Genomic DNA, 18,420 nt, shown 5'->3' with positions numbered 1-18,420 from the left:
AGGCAGACAGGTCCTGAGTGACGAGCCAGACTAAGAGCGGTTCAGAAACCTTTTTATTAGAAGTGATTTATTAACGTTTTAGTTTTTTTTTAAATTTATTAACGTTGCCCGGATTGATGTCACCAGGGCCACACCCTGGAGCCAGGCCTGGGGTTGGGACTTGCAGTTGAGAGCCTGGTGACCGGGCTCCTCCCACAGGCCCTGGTCAGGTCAAGCCCGAAGAAGTGAGGTGGGATCGCTCTCCAGGGGGCCCACCACCTCCAGGAGAGCTCAGAAGGGACTGATGCGAGTAGTACTCCATGAAGTACCAACGAGGTTTGTAAAGGAATGGTGAAGTACTAAATGGAAACACAGAGATTAGTCCCACCCAAAGTCAGCCAAATGATGTAAAGATTAGACCTTTATTTCTGATGTTTTTTTTTTCTAAAAAAACTATACAGTAAAAATGTTTTATATTTCCAGGAGAAAGTTTCTATTAAGGACTAAGGAGGTCTGTGACGGATTTATAATGTAATACATTGATGATCGGGATTAATTCACAGCCAAAATTAACCCATTTTATTTGAGCAATATAAGAGATTTTGAGTAATGCACAGTTTTTTTTTTCTAATAAATATCATATGCATAAAAAGTAATGTGATTGCATTTATGAGGAGTAAAAATATCATGTTTTCTAAAGAGTCTCCAGGATTTTCCAGTGAGCAGGATATGCTACCGTAAGTCTTGTATGAAACTCGCAGAAAAAAATCCAATGAGGGCTGATTTGACCACGGAAAAACGAACAGCGGCTCACTTGACCGCAGTATCCTCTGACCAAATAAATAAACCGGTCTTTCCTTAGGGGAAAAATAAGTATAATAAATATAGTTTAGAAAACAATGGGGATGCATTGTATTTAAGCTGTTACATGTTAACCAGATAGCTATAAATGACTGCAATTTAAGCTTCCGGTGTTTGTTTCAAATCCAGACTTGCAGTTGAAAGTTTGCCAGAAGACAAAGTCCAGCAAGATTACGCAAGGTGGTAATATTCAGACTCGTCTGTAATGAAAAGTGATACCGCTGCAGTTTGCTGGAACACCTTTAACCTTTGAAGCAAAAGATGTCTAGAAATGTTCTGCAAGCGCCTCAAATGTCTGATATGTTGATAATATTGTCGAAATTAATCTATTTTGAGGGGAAAACGCAGTAATTTTTATGAAATAATTCATGTTTAGATTAAAGCTAGTTACATTGTTTTTCTTTCTTCATAATTCTTTGGGTAGTTAAAAGTGTATTTTGACTCCATTTTTCTTGTTATAAATCTTATGAGTTATTCATCAAAAGCATCAGCCTATTGACAAAATTTAAATATCTTGAAGTTGGATTTATTCTTCTTGAAGCATTCTCAATTTAAGTCCAGATGCCGTGACTCTACTTTAACACGATGCCCCCTGAATGGATGAGTATCTACATAGATGTGTGTTTCTGTCCACAGACCAGAATGAATGTGGCTGGGGCTCATAGTGAGGTGAACCCCAATACTCGAGTAATGAACAGCCGGGGATCTGGCTGACCTATGCGCTGGGCGTTGGAGTTCTTCACATCGTTCTCTTGAGCATACCCTTCTTCAGTGTTCCTGTAGTGTGGACCTTAACCAACGTTATACACAATTTTGTAAGTACAATACTTAAATGACTGGAAATGATTTTTGATTGTCACACATCTGGAATGAGACATTCATTGACCAGTGTCAGTGTAGTTCACTGGGATTGCGTGTCACTACCAGTGTGTTACGGTGTTATCAGCAACAGTCAAGGTCATGGATAGCCGCTTGTCTTCATCATAGTGTGTTTGCTTTATAGTAATAGATCGATTATATCCCCTTTATACCCATTGCAATGTAAAATTTCAATTTGATTTTAAATAAATAAATAGTATTTGTATTTTGATTTTATTTCTCATATTTTGAGCTCATCTTAGTTTACCTTTTTAGCTCGAGTATGTTATTAAGATAAGAATGCACATTATCAGATTGTTTTCTACACAAAGAAACAAAGCTGCTTCAATTCTGTTAGCATTTGAGTCAAATTTCTACATTTATGGTGACTTAGAGGGGTAAAAATGTGTTATTAGAAAGCAACACCATTAACCCTTTAAAGACGCAACCAAGACAAAATCTATTCAACCATTTAACACTGTAGCTCCAGTGTTTATGTTCTTTGATTTACTGTAATTTTATAATTGTTAACGCACGTACCCCATCTTTGCCCAGAAGTGAATGGGATAGGCTCCAGCAACCCAGTGACCTCGAAAGGGGTTCTGAAGCTGGAAAGATGATGGTTTTCTTACAGTGCTCTACTGTTTGGTTGAGCAGACAGTTAAAGGGTTCATGTTAACTGGCTAATTGAACCAGTCTATGAATAATATTCCCTCGTACTTCAACTGTTCTCTTTGCAGGGAATGTATGTCTTTATGCATGCTGTGAAAGGTACACCTTTTGAGACTCCAGATCAGGGGAAAGCCAGGCTTCTCACCCATTGGGAGCAGCTTGATTACGGCGTGCAGTTCACCTCGTCTCGAAAGTTTTTCACCATTTCGCCAATTATTCTGTGAGTATTAAGATCCAGTTCTGACAGTATCGTAAGATTGGAAATGTTCAGAAGTTGCCAAATTTAAAATATTAGCATCAGACTCATGATTTTCTTATTTTTAAGTAATTTGTTTTTTCAACTAACTTGTTGGTTTTTTTTTTCCTAGATACTTCCTTGCAAGTTTCTACACAAAGTACGACACAACACACTTTATCATCAACACTGCCTCACTTTTAAGCGTCTTGATCCCCAAGCTGCCGCAGCTGCACGGAGTGAGGATTTTTGGCATCAATAAATATTAAGCTATTGTGAATGCTGTGCCTCTCAGCAGTAGAAGCTTGTTCCTGTGTCGTCTGTAAGGACAGCCAGATACTTCAGGTTTAAAGAAAACACAGGTGTACTTTGTATTTGACAGAATGCCAAAAGCATTACTAACTTATGTGAATATTTAATTTCTTTTTTTGGCCTGCCTACATCTGGGCTGGCCCAGGTGCTGGTGAGGACTTTAGTTTAATTCTGTATTTTTCTTTCCTCTGTTCCATGTTCACATAGTGACTCAAAATTGTGAATTGTAGTCACTCGGATGTTCCAATGTATTTTTCAAAGAAGTTTACTTTGTAACGGTATGGGCCCGTGGCTGCCTGTTTATTGGTACACTCATTAGGTAATGGGTGCCAAATGTTTAGCTAAGTCAGGAATATAATCATCCTCCTTATTTGCATGATTCTCTTGACAAGTGAAACATTTATTTGTAACTGAGTAAGAAAGTCGTTTCAGTTTTTGTGAATTTATGTCTTGTGTGTAGAAGAAAACATTGACGTTAATTGTTTACTCAGGGTAGTCTGCAGCGTCTAACACCTACTTTACAATTCAACAATGTACCAATCATTGTCCTACTGTTGTTTTCCTCAATGGAATGTATCGATGCAGCAGTTTAAAACAACAAGAGGAGCATGCTGTTGACATTTTTAGATGAGGATTTACTCTGTAGAAATAGATTTCACTCTGAGGTTATGTGATTTGGACTTTTTTGTTTGTTTAACGTTCGTTTTTCTTTTTTTCACTGTTTTGGTTGTAGCTTATAAATTATAAGTTGCGTATCATACGGAATGGTACAGCTCCTCCATAAAAATCCCTAAACAAAGTTTCATCTTCAACTTTAAAATAATTACATTTTTTTATGAAAAAAAAATAATTAAAATAATTTTATGAACACATGTTAGTGTTTGATTACATTTATTTTTAGATTAGACTTGAGCTCTTTCTTATTTCATATTAAGACACGTTGAAAAAAGGACTTCTTTTTATAGATTAATATTTACATTCAAGATTCTATTTTATGTTTCAACTTCCGATAAAGAGAGCACCGCCACTTCTTGTTGTCCACTTAAAGCACTGCATACAAGTGAGACAAAAGGAAATGTGAGTCAAAGTCAGATCTGTACAAAAATTATTTACGAAACAGATGAAATTATTCAAAACATAAACATTCATCATTGGAAGTCAATGGGTGACGTTAGAGATGATTTGTCTAATTATATAGTAAGTCTATGGTTCCAACTCTTGGAGTTGTTGCTGTTCCTGAACTGTCCGCTAGGTGGCAGCGCGCAAGTGTATGGAGTTGATGCGCACCAGAGGAAGAACAAGTCATCTTGGTGAAATTCTCCTAGCAGCTTTACAGCCCAACACATGTGCCGTCTTTCTATTCTAAATCACAGTGTTGGAGCCATTTGGCTGAAATTAGATTATTCATTACCTGTAGGTCTCACAGAAAACAAAGGGATAATGTAGTTAAATTATATATAGGGTGTGCTGTGAGGAAATGTGTAATAAATGTGTTGTAAGTGTTTGAAAGCTAACTCCCTAATGCCACTGGTCAAGTTTATTGGAAATAGAAGATTTGATTTGATTTATTTGTTCTTTTCTCAGTTAGAATGTACAATATATACAATCTACCAAGGAAGAACATGAGTAGGATGAAGAATGAGACGCTAATAACTAGTTTAAACTGGACAATGGCACAACTTTTATATTTTGTTATTAAATTCTTTAAGAAACATTTTTCATCCACATTAACATTAACTGGGATTATGTGTTACTGAATTTACATTTTCTTTTGTTTCAATGCCAGATACCAGTAATGATATGGAGCAATTGTTTTTAATTTACTCACGCGCCTATGTGCAGCTTTGGCGCCGGAACTTTCTGCCAGACCTGCTGTTCGGCCCGAGGCTGCAGCGTTCTCTCCTTCTTAGAACTAGCGTAACCAAATCGGTGGATAGTGAACATGCAAGCACATCTACTTATATTATAGTCCAGATTTTTTTCTTTTACCTACCTCTGGAATTTTTTCAGTCCATGAAGTACAAGCTGGGAAATTTTCTGAACAAAAATTGCAGTTCACAAAGCCACTCTTCAGCTTTTTAAAAAAAGTTAGTTGTTGTCTAATTTTGCTACTAGTCTATTACTGTTGATGTATTCTTCATCTCCTGTAAATTTCATGAGAAAAAACAATTTGCAGGTACTGTTTTTTCATTCGCAAGCCTCTATGTCTAAGAATTGAACGCTGAAACATGAGGTCACGTGACCGAATCTAGCAAGCTTATTTCATGTTATGGTTATATTGACATTGGATATGTTGATATTGTGGATATCAGAAGAATAAATCCTCTCGGTGAAATTACTAGCAGCTCAACAGTGTGCTGTCTTTCTGTTCCAAATCACAGACCACATGCCCTCTAAGCCACGACTTAGAGCAAAGGTGTCGAACTCCAGGCCTCGAGGGCCAGTGTCCTACATGTTTTCCAACCAACCTGCATTGAAGCTCCTTATTGGCCAAACACACTTGATCCGGGTAATCAGCAGCAGATAAGGCAGGATTTCTGGAAAACCAACAGGACGTTGGCCCTTGAGGCCTGGAATTTGAATCACCTGACTTAGAGGAACAACATAGACATCTTTCATTTTACTCAATAAGGTTATCTTACAAGTATAGTTTAAAATAAACACAACACCATACAAAAATTTTACATAAATGACAATCTCTAAAGTAGATCAGGTAAATTTTCCTCGTTAGTGTTGAAGGTGAACTGAAAAAAGTGACTCCCCCCACAGGATTGATACATAAAAAAACAGAGAAATTTTGTTAAAATGCATTTAGTTGTATGTTATTTAAAGGAATTAAATGCTTTGTGAAACTTGTATTTGTAAAATTAATTTATAATTTTAATAACTTTATTTTAGTTAGAAATGTTGGCCAACCCCTGCATTTTGTCTGCTCACATGTCTGAGATTCAACTTAGTTTGGCTTTTTTGGGGGTAAAAGGTTTGAATACAAATCTATGCATTGATGCCTTTAGGTGAAGTTGTGAACTTTCAAAACTATTAAAGTAATGCAAAAGATGGCCGTAACTTTTATTAGCCTCATATGTGGACCTTAAAACAAGTTGTAACATATTAAACAGTATTTCTTAAAGATTAGGATATTCTTGCCAGAAAAATAATTCTCACTATTTGAAAATGGTGTCCTATAGGAGATTGTACTTACATACTTGTCCCTTGATATGCTTATTTTAGCAATGTTGGTAACTGAGATTAAAAATTAGCAAATATAAAAATAATTTCTAACATGTAAACAGCTTTTCTAAGTCAAGCTGTGTATGAAAATATACCCTTAAAACTCATGGATATCTTCTCATTTTCTGTGATCCAGGTATCACCTGAAGACATTGGTAGCTAAGGAGAGTGGAACACTTTGATTGTTGAGGCTTGAAATGTGGTGCACATGTTCATCAGCACCAGGCATGAAAAATAAAAAAAATATTGCTGTAGAAACCTTTGTGGGGGCAACCATTTGGAATTTAAACGTAGACATCCTACCTTGTTCAGGTACCAAAGAAATGTTTTTCATCTGGGTTTAATGACTGTTGACCTGTTACCATAGCAACGCATATCCTCAAAATTGTAGGTAGACTCACACTGGATCAGCTAAACAAACAAACCCCTTACAGGTCTCACTGCAGCTAATTTGTTGTGGATTTGGAATTGATGATACCATCACATACTTGCTTAAGAAAGTGAGTACATTTCTTAAAGTTTTCTCTTTAGTATGTTTTTAAACCTGTTTAGTTTACTGTGTAATAAAGTCCAGAAGACACAGATGAAGCCATTCACTTTTAGATGGTCCTGGGTTGAGGACTAAGGACTACCTGATGAAGAGTGATAACAGCACAGGTGTGCCACAGGGGGTTGTACTGTCACCCTTCCTTTTCAGCACCTAAGAATTCCAGTAGATGTCAGAGCCCAGTTATCCAGAGAAGTTCTCAGATGACATTCAAACTGTTGGCTGTATCAAAGAAGAATAAAAGACAGTGACTATGACCAAATTGACTTCCTACTCTCTAACTACTAAACATCTATATAAGGCTGGAATATCCAGTGCTCTGGATTTTAAAAGTAATTTGATACTGACTAATATTTTTTAAATGGCTAATAAGATGTCACTAATTTCCCAAAGTAAAAACCTAATAGATATGAATATTTCATGAAGACTGTATGAATCAATCCACTGATCTGAAGATGAAAATGTGGATAGTTTATTTGAAAAATACTTTAACACATTTTCTTTCACATGAAAAATCCTTCAAGCGCAATGCATTGTGGTCTACATTTGCCAATCTAGTGAGCAGTGATGCACACTGGCTTTTTGTAGAGACTTCTGGGAAATTTCTTGGGAGGCTGATGTTGGAATTGTAGATTTGAACCATCGACTGTGATGTCATCCATACAAAAGTCTTATTTGTGGGTCCAGCAAAAGGAAGCCAATTCAGTCACTATTTTTTCTGCAATATGGAAAATGGAGCCGGATGATAAAAGTAAACAGTGATTGATTGGTCTGAGTCAACGTTTCTATGACAACTTCTGTCACCAATCAGGAGTTGTTGGAAGTCCACTCCCCTTTCATTGAAAGTGAGCTCAGGAGAATCTTGTCAATCAAACGTTTGTGTTGGGGTACAGCGGCCGCCACATGCTTTACTGAGGCATCTGATTGGCTAGTTTATAATTTGAAAAACTTGCTATAAAGAAAACATGTGAATTAGGATTTGCAAGAACATGTCAAAGAAAAGGTAGAAGAGCAAACAGAATGACTGAGTAAATGTTTTTTTTAATTAATAGGAGTCTATGGGATTTCGGCCAGCAGGTACTTCCTGTTTGAACGTGAGAGGGGGAGGGTCGCTCAGTCCAGTTCTCTTATACAGTTGAACAGCTGTACAAAAAGCCAACACCCTACATAGTGAGTACTGAAGGAATTTGAACACAACCTGAGAGACATTTCTGCAACTTCTCATTTCTGTGATACAGATGAATAAAGTTGCTTTGAATAATTTAACTTGATTTAAGAGATCGTTGTGGACTTATTTCTCCCGCATCTTTAGTGCTACAGAAAACACGGCCTTAAGAGCTGAACATCTACTCATTTTTATTTTTTAATTTACAAAAGAGGTCCTAGCAGATCTAAAAATAAAAAAACATTCTGTCATTTTTGCCTCAATGACATTGGCAGTGTCATTAGACACTGACTAGGAAAAAACACTTTGGTGGAATCAAATGACTGCTTAGCATTTAGAGAACTCTCTTGTCCCTTATTTTACTCAGACTGAGCTTTGCTGCCAATCTGATTCCCAAAAATGAGAAGGTGGGAGAATGTCCGCTCTGAGAGGAACAAACCAATATTCAGCTTCCCCCACAAGGACTGCTGGGACATATCTGGGTTATCACTGCACAGATCACTTCAGATCAGAACCGTGCTCCAACCACAACACCTCCCAGACATTCAAAACAACCCACAACAAAAGGCTGACACACAATCAGGCTTTTCTGCGTTTTCCTGCTGGGAAGTATCTCAACAATATGGCATGCTGTGGCTTCATCCATTAGTGGAGTTGGTGTGTTTTATCAGTGTGTCAGATCTGATGCTCTGATGCAGCGAGGGCACTTTGTGACTCTGTTCTCTATGAGTCTTGAGACAGTGACGGCATTATTAACGCAGGCGGAGCGTGGCAGGAAGTTTTATCTTTTCCCAGCCGGTAACTCAGCTCAGTCCAAAGAAAAGATGATGGACAAACACAGATTCCATCTGGAATTGATCACAAACAAATGTTTAGCTTCAGAATTTGACTTGGAGTTTGGAAAAGCATGTAACTGGTTGGTTTGCAGCATCTTGTTCCTGTAAGATGAAACAAGGACAGAGCAACACTGCCCTCTGCTGATTATTCCAAGAAAAAGCACAAACACATTATTTTAAATCTGTGTAAAAAACGAATTTAAAAAAAGTAATATATAAGGTTTTGTATAAACAAACAGTCAGTCTTAAATGTGGTTTGTTTTGTTTAAGCAGAAAAAACATTTCCTCATATATAGGAAGTGACAAAATAAAGACTTAAAGTCAGAGCTGTTTTTCTGAGCAGTGGGTAATATTTTCCAATACCATCCAGCCGATATCTGACATAACCTGCTGCCATATTGTTAAAGCAAGAAGTAGTTGCATCAATAAACTGCTCCTCTCATAAGCTGAAGTCATTAATGAAGGAGTTGCAGATCCAGCCGTGTTCTGCTGCATTTCACACCAGGAATCATCTCCCTGGAAATATTTCTGAAGGCTCAAACAAGTTTATTTTTATATTTCACTCACATACCCAGTTTTCTGATAAAGAATATGAATAAACTGACTGTTGAGATGACAGCAGTCATAGCATAGTATTCAGATGTTCTGATACATCTTAGTTCTGAAAGTTTTTTTTTTTTTTTTCCAAAGTAAGATTTTGTGACTTTGAAGAGTTTTCTTCTCAGGAGCTTCCTGTTAGCTGCATGCTTTTTAAATTTAATATATTCACCAGAACAGTTGCAGGTTACCTGTAGAGACAGATTTGTCTGTTGCAGTTTAGGAGTTTTTGCCTGAAAAAGTCAGCTTAACTGCTTGTGTTCTGGATGTTTTGTTGTCTCTAATCCAGCAAGGCTTCAAAAGCATTTTAGGACAACCAACTCTTTCAGACTTTCTCCATTATCCAAAAGATGATTTAAATTAAAATCTTTTTACTTTCTTTTAATTTTGTTTTTAATGATCACACGTTTACTGTTTCTTTTGATTGTTTCTTTTAATGTTTTATGTAAAGCACTTTGAATTGTCTCTGCACATAAAATGTGCTATACAAATAAACTTGCCTTGCCTTTTTTAATCATTCTTTCAGCAATAGAAGTTTCCAAAGGTTTGAGTTTTAATCAGGATGTATACAGATTTAGCCAAGTTTGAAGTCAACATAGTGTGGTCGTGTAATTTGGTGTAGCCTGACATCTAGTGGTCAGTTGGTTGAATAACAGTGGGGACATATTTTTTAACGCAATATCTGATTTGCTGTGCATATTTCAGTTTTTGAAAGCCAGTCATATCTACATCTGAATTCATGCTGAAGAACATGATTGTTTGATATATGTGATAATATATTTGATATACACATTTTCTATGTTGTAAATTTGTTTACAAAGCCATATAAAACAGCTGAACACTGGGTGCTTCGCCTTATAGAACCGTCCTAAGCATAGAAATTGTCTTACAGACCTTTCACTCTAGTATAAACTATACCAAGTTATACACATTAATGACCACTAAAATGAAATATTATGGAGACATTTGTCTTTCCTTTGATCCATCAAGTTCCTGACCCAGAATCCATTCCCAGATGCCAGCCTCCTCAAATGATGCCTCAAATCTTATCTTAAAAATATTACATGAACTTCAAGGTTGAAAGGATCTCAGTTTTTTATTCGTTTTCCCTATCAGTATAGGCACAATTATATTCCATAACAACACCAATTGCAAAAACTGGTATAATAATTGCAATATTACTAAAAAAACTGAAGACAGGACATAGTAGTAGTAGTAAACTCAGAGAAAGATTTAATTGAGAAGGGAAGATAAAGGAAAGTACATCATTTTTACAATATGAGATGTTTTTGATGTAGTTTAAAGGAGCAAAAGTTTACATATATTTAGAAACTGCTTTATAATTAAATAACTTCATTTCTGCAGGTAATTAAAAATTACAAAGTCAAGAATTTGTACAGAATTCCTTTTTATATCTCTAATAAAATAACCAATTTACTTCATTTCTAACTTAGTTTTTAGTAACCCTTGTGCTACATTACAAGTCGCGATATCTGGAACCCACAAGACAGCGCTGAACTTTTATTCTCAAGGATTTTTTTATCTTCACTGGTGTCTGTGGAACACATAAAATCCTGTCCACCTTTGTCATGGGAGGGATCACACATCAATATGAGGGTGGGGTCATCTGGACTCCATAAGAGAGCACAAGGTTATAAGGTTTGATTAAATATTAGAATTAGAGGAAATACAATTATCACTTATTTGAAATAAAAACAGCAGTTCTGGAAATACATTTTCTTTAACGGATTCTCACAGCAAAATGACAAAAACGTCCCTCAGTTCAATTGCAAGTGAGGCTCCTGATTTGGATGTTACTGCTATCTCGATCTGTTCGATCTAGCTACCGCAACGAGGAGAGTTGAACATGGCACCGAAGAAAAACTTTGAAGCCGATTTGACGGAGATCAAAATCGCACTCAGGGATATTCAAGGAAATCTCTGAATGAGCCTAAGCTAACAGGTCTGCTGGAGCTTGAAGCTAAGCTATCACCACTGTTACAACTCGTGGAAGATTTCCGACAGGAAAAGGCATGTAACGAGCAACAAGACAATTGCCAAGATCTGCTGGAGTGACCTTTGTGACAATAAAAATGGAATGTTGTGCATGACAACTAAGATTTGATGTTTTTTTTCTGTTATTTAAACCCTCAAGTTGAGCCTTAACTCATCTCAAAGTGTCATGCACTCATCTCAGTCTGACAGAGTTAGCCTGTAGCTTCAAATTAAAAATAGGAAAACTTTTCCAGTGGCATTTTCAGACAGTGTATGTTTCTGAAGTTCCCCTTTCTTCTTGGTAAAGATGCTCCATGGTCTGTCATTTCCACACGTCTGTCTGACAGAAGCAGCGTTCTTACACTGACATTCTTAATGGAGTCATCCACACACAGACACTGGGTTTGGATCCCTTGAGTTTTGGTGCTCATACAGAGAGCGGCACAACAGCCACTAAACGAGGGAGAAACCCTCTCCAACCCACAGGGCACAGCTGCATTTCAACATTCTTGCAGTTTAAGCATCTTAGAAAATGTCACTAAACGACACTCCTGGGATTCTTCTGTATCATGAGTTCCCAGTCCACTAGGATGGCAGCGAAGCTTGAGCTCATCGAGCACAGAGGGTGATGATGGAGGCTCTTTCCCACATTTTCTCAAAATAATCCTGCATAGAAAGCTGCTGTGCACCTTCTGTCTACTGAGTGTGATCTAAAAAAAAAACCCAACATGAAACAATTAAACAGATGAATTAATTTTATTACCATCAAAATCATCAAGTCAGTCAACTAGTAAGTTACAGAGCTCACAAGTGTGGTACAGAACCTACAGGTGGCTGTTGGTCCTGGTAAACATTGTACCGTCACAATCCTGTAAGTGCATAAAAAAAATGAAAATACAAACAATAGATACTATAGGAAAAGTGCTGGAATAGAAATTGCTTCTGAATTTTAACTACTTTTGTCAACTAAACACATAATGTAAAAAAAAAATCATCTCACATGTTTCTGACATCCATCTGATTAAGTCTCAATACTGAAGCGAAGCATTGATTAGTAAAATTGGTCTTTCAATTCAGCAAGCTATGTGTTGCCAGTTTTTCTTTATTCATAAATATTCTCACCACTCTGAGCCAAAACAAAATCAGTCTTTTTGAAATGTTAAAATCGCCCATCTTTCTACATGCTTTTCGACATGCTGTCATGCAAACCCTTTTCTTTCATCCAGCTCTATCTCCACCAAATCCAAACATTTTCACCAAACCATCATCTACTATCTGCAGTGTCTAAACTCTGGAGTCTTATTCATCCAGTTGTGCCCTGCCATGTCGTGTTGATAACAGGCTGTAGTCACACTGTTTTACCCTATTTTTGTATTCATTGATGGTTGTTTTTGAAAGGTCCCTTCATATTGCAATCTTTTATTCTTAGACATATTAAACTAAATATGGCCAATCAAATGAACATAATCTTATTTAACATAGAAAATTCCCCTTCTGTATGTTTGACCTAAATGTGTTAAAAAAGAACAATGAAAAGAAAGTAAAAAAAGAACGTAGAAAAACGATAACAGTACAATAATAAAAAAAGTTAAAATGTATCTTTTACAACAAAAGTGATCAGCTTTCTCACAGTTTCTGACACCGAGTTCAATTTAGACAAATTTACCAAACAGAAATCATGGTTTGTTTCACTTACATCAGATTTATGGCTTTTAGTCTGTGTTTGGACTTTTTATTTTTTACTGATCTTTCCAGCACTGTGCATGCCTGCATGTTGGAGTTTCAAAAGGAAAACTGGAGTTTGGCGACTTCATGGAAATAGGAAAAGCAGAAATGCTTGGAAAAGGAGCCAGGCTTATAGATTGGGAGCAGCTTCAAGCCATTTTATCATGGAAAGAGGAACAGCTCTCCAAGAATCTTCTAGAGGTGAAGAGAACATCACACAGGGTGATGAGTCAGAAAGTGGCAGTTGGAGATGTGGTGTTGCATTTGGCAGTGGTTGTGCCCCCTAGGTAAAATGTGAGCTTAAGGAGGAGAAGAAATTCTGGAGGGAAATGGATAAGGTTATCCAGGGTATGGCCAGAGGAAAACAGTGTTGATTGGAGCAAATTTTAATGGACATTTAGGTGAGGGAAGCAGAGATGATGAGGAGGTGATGGAGAAGTGCAGAAGCACAGACAGTGGGGAAGTTTATCGATGGAATAGACATGGCAGTGGTGAAGACATCCCCCCCATAAAAAACAAAAGAGAGGAGCATTGTAAAGAGTGATATAACCATGGAGAGAGAAGCAAAAAAGCAGACATGGTAATCTAAAACAGATTAGTGACTCCAAGTCGTGGTTGGGGAGAGCGTACCCCGGATAGCATAGGATAGTGGTGTGTAGAATGACTAGTGGTGAGGAAAATGAAGATGATGTACAAATGACCAAATGGTGGTTTTTAGGAGGAGTTGAAACAGACTTTGGGAGATCAGAAGGTTCTTCAAGATGAATGGAAGTTATGCTACGATCACATCAGGCTTGGAAACACGCATTTGAGCCACTATTTCAATGAAACATCTATGTAAACACAGGTATATGCTCATTTCAGGCTTCCATGTTCAAAACTCTCACGTCCACGAATAACTACAACATTTTTCAACTAAACTTTGACCAATCAGGGACTTTGGTAGTGATGTATGTATGGTGTCTTTTCATAACACGGAAGTGCCAACCGTTTGAAAATTGATATTGGAGGAGAAACTAATAATCAGACTTTGTCCAGCCAAAATTAAATGACACTAAGTCTTTCATATATTGTAACAGAGCAGTGAAAGAAAAAGCCTGCAGCAAGATTTGTTCCAACTGTGAGCACATGGGCTAGCATTGGGTAACAGCCGACCTGGACACTGTCTGCTATTAGCGCAAAAAAAAAAACGACATTTAGCACATTCTTAAACGCCCCACACATGCCTGGTGTGTTTGTAGCATTACAGTTAAAAGGACTGAGGAGACTGGATGGAACATAGTTGAAGTGTCTTCTGGAGTGAGGAAAGCAGGTACGGAGACTTGAAGGTGGAATGAAAAAGTTCAGGTTAGGAGAATGTTAAAAAGAAAAATTTGTGACAGAGGATAACAAAAATAGAGATAAATGAATGTTATCCAGTGTATGCTATGATATTTCAGAGCCACTGGTGAAGTTATATTGTGAATTGTTTCATTATTCCATATTATGAAGATTACATTTGATCCATCTCAACTTTGATTACCCAAAACCCGGATTTTACTTTCTTTTTTTTTTTACTAGGACATTCTACCAAATAGTAGAGTAGGCTACTCTACTTTCTTGCATTGAACTGGTACCTTTCTTTATTATGCATAGTGTACCACTTCATTCCATGTGTAGTTGGTACTTCTCTGTAGAAGTCTTGATGTGTTTCCATATTTCTAAACAAATATTTTTTAAAAAGTAACAAAACAAAACAGAACACATCACAATCTAGTTATTGAGCATTTACAGCTGTTATTTTAAGACAAGCAGGCTAACACTAAAGTTAGCATGTTGCTGTTTTATGGGCTCTGTCTGTTAGAATCATGCAACTGTTTCTATTGCAAATACCGTTGTCTAGTTCTGGCAACAACAACCCCGCAGCTCAAGTTAGCATAGTGTGCTAAAGTTGGCATGCTGTCTGCATGTCTGCTTTGCAAAAAAAACTGTCATCTAGCATCTATGGGTGTTTATGTAGTCATACAAGCAACAATGGACACTTATGAGTGAAAACTTTAGCAGAATTCATGTGTTTAACTTTGTTGTATTCAGTTTGACTCAGAACCAAATCCCAGCTTTAAACCGATGGGATAATTGAACAGAGTCTGGTACCTGCAGGGCATGCTGCCAGGCACTAAAACCTTGTGTTTCAGGGTTTGTCACAGCTTATCAATCAGTACAGCAGCTGAATGTGCCGGGTTTCGTATGGGCCAGACAGCTGGAGAAGACTACAGACTTCAACTGAACAGATACATCTAAAAGGACACTAAGAGTCACAGTTTTTGCAGCCAGTCAAATATTGCTAAACTTTCTCAAGTGTGAAGATCTGTATTTGTAGCAAATTGTTAATACTCAAGGGGACTAGAGACACAACTCAAAAATGTATGAAAATAAAAGCTCTCTGATGATAAACACCGTCAAACATATACCTTATGATGTATTTTTTACAGCTCAACAAAGTCATGATAACCTCGGTCGCCACAAAGCCAGGAGGATGGCGCATGTCTTTTATCAAAAGTTTCAATAAAATATTAAGACATGAGTGGTTTTTCAGTCGAGGTGTTTTGACACGAAGCACAGAACCAGAAGACGGTCCAGACTGGTTAAAGTACATCTCCTGCAATGAGTTTAAACAAAAGCTACAGATAAACTCAGATGCATCAAAGCTTTTTTTTTAGCTGATGTAACTTACATTAACAGCAAGGGCATAGGGTAACAGTAATGTAATTTATCCATCTTTTTGAAAAAGAACTTTAGCATTGACAAGGCAATAGGGTTAGAAAGCGGAGACTAGCGCTAAGACAAGCCTGGTAGAAATGCATAAGGTGGGAGTACGTAAACAGCAAAAGTAAGAACGCATGCTGTGAAAGCTATTTCTACAAAGGTTTCTATGTACAGTCTTTACACTTACACTGTGAGATTGCTTCCTGAGCAGGAAATCAGCAAAGGGAAATAGTGTTTGTGTGTGCTTTTTGTGTGAAGCTGCCTCATTCAAAAATTACAGTTCTGGGTTTTAAAGCTCCCAGTCACCAAAGTCAGCAGTGTTTAATGCACAATATCTGGCAGTTTATTAGACAGCAAACATGTATTTCCAATGTGAAATACAAATAATCTTCTCCAAGCATGAGAGTGACCAGCTCTTGGTATAATTGGCAGAGAAAAGCCGTAATAGTGATTATCAGAACAAATTGTTTAATTTCTTAATTGGTGAGCAGTGGTTTCCCCAAACTGGCTTTTTTTAAAATTCTGATCAAAATAATTTTCTGATGAATTTACTTTTTCCATAAAATCACTACTTTAGCTGGAAACCATGAGCTCCACATGAAAACTGTAAATCCCACCTGAAGATCAGTGGAAAAAAATTACGTCATAAAATCAAAACAGCCAATGCAACGCATCACTCAGGAAAGGTAGCCTCCATGAGGTGATGCTAAAGCTGCAAGTGAAAGAAAAGCAGATTCAGTGTCACCATGCTAGCAGCTAATATACAGTAAGAAAGGGGTTGGTGCAGAGGTTACACAGAATTTTAACCCTGCTCCTTTGCAGCTTCTCCAGCGGTGAAAAGCGTGGCCGAGGCTTCCCCGTTGCAGCGATTTGTGGGCTCGCCCTCCTGCGGTTCTTGTGGTTCTTCAGCTGATGCTGCGGCTTCGGCCTGCGGCACCTGTTGGCTCATTTCCCCTGCGACTAGCTGCTCTGTGACAGCAGGGGTCCCCTCTACTGCTGCTGTAGGCGCAGGGGCGTCGGCGGTGGTCTGCGCAGCTAAAAGGCTGGATGCAGGGGTGGCTGGCTTGGACTCACTCTGCTCTGGTGCCCGAAGTCTCTTCATGATAGTGGTGACTCGTACAGCTTTCTGAAAAAAACAGAAAACCCTATTTCTCAAACTTTTATAATTTAAAAAGATGATCCGTACTATTTTTGTGTGGTCTATAGTCCATCCCTGGACTGTGGGGTTGGGATGGGACTCTATTGTTTGCTACTTTGGTTAAAAGCCAAAGTTTCAATTGAAAGCTTGGTGGCTTTTTTGTTGCATGAAAGCACCAACAAACAACATGTCTGCTCTGATTAGTCTTCTGCACCTTTCCTTTTCTACTGATGCTCTTTTGTCACCAATCCCAACCTTCTTACCTCTTCACCTCTTTCCTACACTCTCTGTTGCTCTGTTGACTCTAAGACTTAGGGTGTTTTCAGACTGGAAAAGTCAGTTTAGTTTGGTCCAGATCAAGACCCGAACCTTGTGTTTGGTTTGTTTTCAGACTGGCGTTGTCACAAACAAGCAGACAGCTGGATCCAAGTGCAGCAAGAAAAAGGAGTGAAGCACAGCTAAAAGACCACTAAGCTAAATCAAGGTCAGCAGGCAGAAGTCAAACACGAGCGTGAGGTCATCAGTAAACAACCAGAGTGGTCAGGGTCCAGGTAAGGGTCGGGGAAGGAGCCAAGCAATCAGAGGTAGAGAGGAAGCAGCATCAGACGAAACAGAAGATCAGGACAGGATGTGAACGCTCAGTGATGCAGGCAGTGGCTTAAACAAGACTTCACCCAGTGCTCTGACAAAATACTGCTGGGAGTGATAATTGTAGATGGAAAATGGTTTCGAGGCTTCTGGGAGTGACAGCAGGGGTTCTAACGCTTTCACCTCTCCTGCAAAAGTTTGGACACCTCGGTTTTAGATGATAGTTCTTAAAGTGGAATACTAAATCTGTATTTGTCCAACTCAGAAATATGTCAACCAAAGCTGATCTCCTCACACAATTATCATCTGATACTAACATTGTAATGCTAATTTGTCAACTCTTGAGAGTTAAAATTTTGAGCCTAGACATTGTGTCCTCAGGCAAGACACATAATCCCACATAGCACCTAATTGGAACAAACAAAACAGAGGCATCTGCTAAATTAATTGTTGAGGCGACTTTCATGTTTAAGCCTCCTGAGGAGCTGATGGATTCAGTTCTGTGTATGACACAGATCTTTCCTATGAAAACTCTGCTGTCCATTTTAATTTTGATTAATAAAGGGCAGAAATGGCGACAGCAAAGAAAACGGCAATGACAGAGTGGTGTCAAAATAGCAAAAAAATAGTGCTAAACAACAATAAACAGCCCAAGCTCCCCTCCCCTCCTGAATAAAGAGTGAGGAGGCGTTTATCAAACCTTTCCCTCAGCTGCCACTAATTTACAAATCAAAAAGGTGAAACATGCTAAACTAAAAAGTACATGAGAACATGTGCAAAGAAATTACAAGAATAATTGCGAGATACATAGATTTTTAATGTGAAAATGCATCACTGATGAAACTAGGAAGCACCTTTTGTGAATTTGATAGTGTGGATTAATTGTTAAGAATAGGAGTTTGGAATTTTGCAAAATCTTTACCTTGTTTTTGTGGA

The 18,420-nt window shown here is 37.9% G+C and overlaps 1 protein-coding gene, 1 long non-coding RNA gene and 1 pseudogene across 4 annotated transcripts in view; 1 reads left to right on the top strand and 2 right to left on the bottom strand.

Moving 5' to 3' along the window:
• Positions 1-93: 93 nt before the first annotated feature.
• On the bottom strand, positions 94-6,837 carry LOC118598620. Its single transcript, XR_004947673.1, has 2 exons — positions 6,452-6,837; positions 94-338 (listed from the first exon to the last, which is right to left on the bottom strand). It is a non-coding gene; the product is annotated as an uncharacterized LOC118598620 (long non-coding RNA).
• Positions 1,481-3,410, top strand: LOC112144910 (annotated as a pseudogene).
• A 5,188-nt stretch (positions 6,838-12,025) lies between the features above and the next one.
• LOC112144909 (caM kinase-like vesicle-associated protein) overlaps positions 12,026-18,420 on the bottom strand; it is a 44,517-nt gene continuing 38,122 nt past the window's right edge. For all 3 annotated transcript variants that reach the window (XM_024269786.2, XM_024269785.2, XM_036211374.1), the window contains one exon: positions 12,026-16,884. In XM_024269786.2, coding sequence (XP_024125554.1) covers positions 16,561-16,884 — 324 coding nt within the window. In that variant the 3' untranslated portion in view covers positions 12,026-16,560. The remainder of the gene's footprint in view (positions 16,885-18,420) is intronic.

This window comes from Oryzias melastigma, linkage group LG1 (assembly GCF_002922805.2).
Source record: "Oryzias melastigma strain HK-1 linkage group LG1, ASM292280v2, whole genome shotgun sequence".
Lineage (NCBI taxonomy): Eukaryota > Metazoa > Chordata > Actinopteri > Beloniformes > Adrianichthyidae > Oryzias > Oryzias melastigma.
This window is presented reverse-complemented; position numbering and strand designations above follow the sequence as displayed.